This window comes from Cynoglossus semilaevis, chromosome 5, assembly GCF_000523025.1.
Source record: "Cynoglossus semilaevis isolate Cse_v1.0 chromosome 5, Cse_v1.0, whole genome shotgun sequence".
Taxonomy (NCBI): domain Eukaryota; kingdom Metazoa; phylum Chordata; class Actinopteri; order Pleuronectiformes; family Cynoglossidae; genus Cynoglossus; species Cynoglossus semilaevis.
In genome coordinates, this window is record NC_024311.1 from 15609050 (window position 1) to 15615639 (window position 6590).

The following is a 6590-nucleotide window of genomic DNA, read 5'->3' on the forward strand; positions in this document are numbered from 1 at the left end:
AATGGAAAAGAAATACCAAAAAACTGAAAACTTAACACAAACTTGTTTTGGTTCATTATATATATATATATATATATAAAACCTTAGTGTGAGAAGAGACCTTTTTAATCGAGATTATTACGCGTTTCTTCTTCGAGGTTGAACGCCATGTTAAAATGCAAAAAGTGAATGATGCTAATGACGTTGGGGAGCCCATAGAGGGCGGTGTAGTAAATATAGCAATATAGCCAAAGGTTAAAGTTTATCTTGTAAAACACGTCAGCAGATTGTCACAGTACCATATCCGGTGTTATGCGTCCTCAGGTTTTCATGTCGATCGGTAACAGGGCGTATGCACGCGCTTTGTTGACAAGCGCCACTGTCCCCACTAAATAGATTAAAATAATATGTCGGATCCTACGAATAGAACATCTAATCTTTCAAAGAGCACGCTAAATAAGCACTATTTCGATCACTATTTTGAGTTCCTCCAAAGACTCGCGATACGAAATTTCATGAACGCGCAAGAAAATCATTTATCCTTTTAACCGGAAGACCCAAGACACCGGTATCCCTTACGTTTGCCGCAGTTGTGTTACACTTTCCTGTTTGACTTCGTGACCTCGGCTTTATCTCAGAAAAATGGCAAAAAAGCGAAGGGACAAGCGAGAAGGTGACGGTTTGGCATTGACACAGGAGGAGGTGAAGGCAAATGACGTTGACTCACAAAAAGGGCTGAAAGGTATGTTCAAGCTGTCATGGCTAACTGCTAGCTTCATACATACCGGCTAAATAGCTTAATACCTACTATACTATAATACTATAGAATACAGCAGTCAGTGCTCCATCTTATTATTAAAATATGTATATTTATCCAATCACTACATTGGAGTCTTTGATTTTTGTGCCACCAGAAGTATCAACATTTTTTATTTAAAATGACAGTAACTGTCTCTGTACAGTCATAGCAGAAAAGCTGAGGCAGTTAACTCAATGTTAGGTCAATGACGAGAGCGCTCGTTACAGTTTACCATATGTTTTACACGTATTGTCTCAGAGGAAACTTTGTTGCACCGCCATTGGTCTTGGTTTGCAATAGAATAATAATTGTGTTTGTAACATTGACCATGGCTGTGCTTATTTGCCATCTGTCAGAATGTAGTAATAGTGTAAGTAATCCAACATAAGCCCCGAGTAATGTAAATGAAAGTAGGCAGCATTATTATGCATTAATTTAAACCTTACCAATAATCAATATGCTCAGTTGTGAAATACCATATATGTAAGATATGGTATTTAAAAGATTAGCCTCCAGTTTCATGGTTTCTGTACTGTTGGTTATGTTTATGCATGTTATACAACATGACTACATCTGTTAAGTAGTCCCTGGTGTTAATTTTAAAAAAGTAGTAATTTGCAAAACACATTTATATTTTAAGTAAATATATGTTTTTGACTTTCAACATAAATTACCGGTATTCTATTTCTAAACAGTGGCAGGGCCTTATTACTACAGCTGGGAGAGAGTATCATCCATGTGGTCCATGTTGTCAGATGATGTTATGCTTTTGTTTGGGCCTCACATTGTTAAAATAAATTCCCTGTTTACAGCCATTTTTTATTTTTCTCTCTCACAGTCGTCCAAAATACTGCAGTTGGCTCAGTACGAATGTCTCTACTGATCCTGGTCTTAATATTCATTGGCTCTGCCTCAGTCATGTACCTGGTGTACAGGAACTTTCCAGAGCTTTCAGAGTGAGTGGCCTATATTACTTTTATATATTCTTTATTATTCATTAATTAAATTGCATTTAAAAAAAATATAAAGGTATGGTTTAAAAATCAATTTATTTGTTGTGAGTATGTAAGGCATGATTGAGACTGAGATTAAAACTCCATAATTGCACTATTACTACATACTATGATAATATTTTTATTTCAAACCCCAGAGCTGCACATACCGACTAAAGAATGCATTTTCACTCTGTTGTGTGTAATTGATATGTTAAAAGGAAAAAAGGTCATTAATATGAAAATATGTGCAATATGTTCAACTGATATGTATTTTAATATTTTTTTCAGTGATGAAATGAAGAAAATAAAGATCCCCAAAGACATGGAGGATGCCAAAGCTCTAGGCACTGTGTTGTCTAAATATAAAGACACCTTCTATACCCAAGTGCTGGTAGCCTACTTCACAACATATGTATTGTATCCTCTGAGAAAACTTTATAAATATCATTATTGTTGTATATGAAACTAACAGGTGTGTCTATTGTTTTTTTAAGATTGCATGTTTTTCGTTAAGTTGTTGACCTTGACAGTTTGTTCAGCCTCCAAACATTTGCCATCCCTGGATCTATCTTCCTCAGTATCCTGTCTGGATATCTGTACCCATTTCCACTGGCTCTTTTCCTCGTCTGCTTGGTGAGTTTAAAAAGTGGGAAATTAAAAACAAATGCATTGCAATCTCTCTTTCTCTGTTGAAACATTTGTAAGAACACATAGATTATAAAAAAAACCAAACATTAAAACTTGTGTGTTGGCAGTGCTCTGGTCTGGGTGCATCCTTTTGCTATATGCTGTCATATCTGGTGGGCAGACCCATTGTCTACAAATATCTAAAGGAGAGAGCAAAGAAAACATCTGAGCAGGTAAGAGCTGGAACCTAAAGACCTATCGATATATATTTTTTTATAAAATGCTAATTAAATAATTTAATGTAACTCGTTGCAACAATCTTATATATACACTTGGATGAATTTTTAAAATGATTTTGTTTCACAACAATTCAAAGGAAATGTGTGATTTTAATTGGTTAATTTTCAGTAAATTTGAGTTGCGCCATTGTTTTTTTATTAACAGAGGAATACCAACAATTTTGTTCATTTGTGTAATTAATATTGGATTATTAAGATGTCTTTATTATTGTGTCCCTTTTATGTATTTCTATATCAGGTTGACAGACATAGAGATCATTTAATCAACTACATAATCTTCTTGAGGATAACACCGTTTCTTCCAAACTGGTTCATTAACATCACCTCACCTGTCATCAACGTACCTTTAGGAGTTTTCTTCATCGGCACATTTATTGGTAAGATGTTACTGAATTACTTCTTTTTTAATCCACAAATAGGAAAAGATAATTAACTTAAACAATATAGTGTTTTTTTAGTTTAGAAATTTGCACAGGGTTTTAATATATCACACAAATTTTACAACAGTAATTCGTTTTTTAAACCATCTATGATTTTTTAACTTTCCCTCCTGATTTTGCCTTTATTTTTAACCTGTCTATTCCAAGGAGTGGCACCTCCATCCTTTGTAGCAATCAACGCTGGCACAACACTGTACAAACTGACCACAGCTGGCGAGGCCGTGTCCTGGAATTCTCTGGCTGTACTTGGGATCCTGGCTGTGATCTCCATCTTGCCCGTCTGCTTCCAGAAAAAGCTGCGGAAGAAACTTGAGTAGAACACTGTAAAAACCACAGAACCTCATCTGCTGGCTGCTCCAAAAAAACTTCCTTCCCTCGGCTCAGGAACTCGCAGCTATCACATAATTTGCTTTTGGAAATGGTGTGGTACTGTTGGACAAAATGATGGGCTCTGACAAGAGCACTGTGTTACTTGCATGCAGTGGAAGGTTGTTTCTGATAAGTAAGAACTGGACGCTGTTTGCACAGTTTTTGTGCATAATATTGTTGATCATGGCACATCTTGTTAGTCAGAGCATTGGCATCTTTTTATGTGATTAAAGCACTGCTTCATTTTTAGTTCACAGATTAATTAGTATAGTTTGAAAACAGAGGTTTTCCGTCTGTGGTTTTAGAAATGTGTGCCTCTTTATTTAAAAAAAAAAGTTATTTCCATTAACCCCAAATCTCTGTTCTGTAACTATGTAAGAAACATTTATTTCCTTTTTTCTTTTTCATCAGAACAACGTATATATTTTTCCACTTCCACTCCCACCGTGAACTGGTTATCAGCGTTGCCTGTCTTGACAATAATGTAGAAAACTAGTTATTGAGCAACACTGGGGGAAATTAGTGTTTTCTAAAGCTTGTCACTATAAGTTGAAAAGTTGAAATAAGTTGAAAAACAAAACACTCAACAACTGCATTTTGCTATTATGACTCAACTTTAAGATGGATAAAATGTCACTATAAGTTGAAAAACAAAACACTCAACAAAAGCGCAGTAGTTTGGAATACCTCTGGTGGGCTGGATGGTAGTCAACATTACATTATTCAGGCAACTATAGACATCTTAGTTCTCAGACAGTAGTACATGAATTACCTCATACTTTCTTCTTGTTTGGTTACAACATTCATTTAAATATACTTGGATCAGAAGTCCAACTACTCCAGTGCACAGCTGAAAGAAATTGTGACAGAAATATTTGACTTAACCAGGCAAATGAGTGACTGTAGTAAGTGCCACTCATCTTGATATGCAGGGTTAAGTCTTAGCATTTACTATTGTACACTAAAAATAACCAAATTAGTTAGTTACGATTTAATGATTTTACATATTAAAAACTACTAAATATAAAAATACAAAACATTTTTACCATAAAATATGAAGCTGTTTATTTGAAAGAGCCAATTATCAGTAATTTTACATATTTTTTTCTAACAGTGAAGATGTGATCTCCTTTTGGTTTGATTTTTAGACGTGAGTGTGTTCGTTTTTCAATAATTGCCTGCTTCGTCGGTGAACAGCTTCACATGTTTATGCCATGAAGAGCTGAAGACCCAGTGTCCTCAGTAAGACTGCCAACAGACTGTGAAGTGTCCCAGTCTTGTATTGCTTCTTAAAAGTAACGTATTATGATATCTGCTTTGTTTTACCTTCTCATTAGTGTTTAGTTAAATTGTTTGCTTTTAAGAATTACCAAGATTTTTTTTCAAATATTTGTTACTCTCTTTTTGCCAAAGCACCAGGGTAACTAATTTTTCTTAAAATGATTTTGTGTTCACCAGAAGCACTGATGCAGTGAATGTACAAGTTTATTTGTATCATTTTCAATCTTTCTTTTATTTAATGTCCTGAAGCTTCACATTTTTGATAATTGTCAGATTTTGTTGATATGTACGATTAGTTGTTTTATCATCTTAGGACATTTGCTTTCTACTGACAGTAATGTCCAAACAATGTACGCATATTTTTGTAAATGCTCTCTCGTAATATGTGAGAGGCCTAATGTCTTAACACTTACTACTCTCATATGTCATACATTTTTAGCAGGACTTACTGTTTTTTTGTAATATACATTTATTTATTTTACAGTTCTAAATGAAAACATACGGACCTGTGTGTACACTTGAAGTCTGTTGTTGTCTTACGATCTTTGCCTTTTCAAAGAGGTAAAATGTTTAACCTGACATTATATATTTGTTTTAAATGTAAAATCTGATTAAATCTCTAAGATAGCTTTGATGAAATGTCTTTATTTCTTTATCTACTCAAATATTGAAAACCTAAAACGCTCCATGTTGTACTTTCTCTGTACCATCGGAAATAAAAATCAGTTATCTCCATGTATCCTCCTGTTAACATTTCACAACAAAGTATTGTTTTGTACTGGAGAATGTTACTGTTTTCCCGTATGACTTTATAGTCATACTCTTGATTGCACAACGTCTTAATTGTTATTTTATTTATTAAATCATTAAAAAATTACAAATTGTCACTACTTTCGTTAATGTTAAAGGTGCAAACCATAAATGAAAACTCAATAACATGTTAATATGTTTCAAACCTGTTACTGAGTTTGTTTCTCTTCAACAAGATTCACAAGAAAAGCAAGGATCCTGCGCCACCAGGTGGCGATATGATTTTAGTGCAGCGCAATACTTCATAAACACTGAAACACGCTGAGAGTAAAGGTGTTAAAAGTGCAGATACAGAAGTATTGTTTTGATTACATTTTGATATATGAAATGTTGAGAAAGCAACGCACAAAGTCGATGACGTAGCGAATAGAAAGATTGCAAAGGTCGTGACACAGGAAGTGAACGCCAAAACAGAAAAATGAAGGTTCTATGATAGATAATGTATCATTTGTGTATATTTACTACATCCAAATAGACTATAAGTATGACATTCTAACATGAATTAGAGTAAAATAATAACAGCTGAGGTGTCGCCAGTGGCCCACAATGCATTTCGACTGCAAAGGTCTGATTTCTTAGTCGTTGGGTAAAGTGATACATGATGCAGAATCAGACATGTAATAGAAATTATTTCAAAATAATATCAAATGCCTCATTTAATAAGATTCTACATTTTTTCAGTGCAGATTGTATTAAAATTCAGAAACACAAATAAAACTGGTTTAAAAACATAAAACATGTTGACGTGTCACGAAAAGGAAACAATAAAACTCCATCAACCTAGAAACAGATTAAATTGAATTTAAAAAACGATTGACATTATAGGACAGAAGGATATATTTAGTGAACTACATGTGTGTTGCTGCCGTGAAATCCGTGAAACCAGGTGCGTGTTTGTGGTTGTGTCGCGCTGCAGAGAAAGTATTTTACTGTTAAGGCGTCGTACCGGAAGCACTGTTACTCTCATCGCCAGCTTGGTATCGGATGTGAT

At 34.4% G+C, this 6590-nt stretch overlaps 1 protein-coding gene across 1 annotated transcript; it reads left to right on the top strand.

Moving 5' to 3' along the window:
- Positions 1-86: 86 nt before the first annotated feature.
- tmem41b (transmembrane protein 41B) lies at positions 87-3963 on the top strand. The gene is made up of 7 exons (XM_017032304.2): positions 87-721; positions 1617-1734; positions 2062-2190; positions 2313-2406; positions 2529-2633; positions 2938-3076; positions 3287-3963. Exons 1-7 carry the CDS (start codon positions 622-624, stop codon positions 3454-3456), a joined length of 855 nt encoding a protein of 284 aa, XP_016887793.1. The 5' UTR covers positions 87-621; the 3' UTR covers positions 3457-3963.
- The last annotated feature ends 2627 nt before the right edge of the window (positions 3964-6590 follow it).

Excerpts from the sequence above, each read along its gene's own strand:
- tmem41b (XM_017032304.2), top strand. The coding sequence starts at position 622 with ATGGCAAAAAAGCGAAGGGACAAGCGAGAAGGTGACGGTTTGGCATTG. Across the intron at positions 2,191-2,312 it reads TACTTCACAACATATGTATT|CCTCCAAACATTTGCCATCC; the intron begins GTATCCTCTGAG and ends CAGTTTGTTCAG. Across the intron at positions 3,077-3,286 it reads CTTCATCGGCACATTTATTG|GAGTGGCACCTCCATCCTTT; the intron begins GTAAGATGTTAC and ends GTCTATTCCAAG.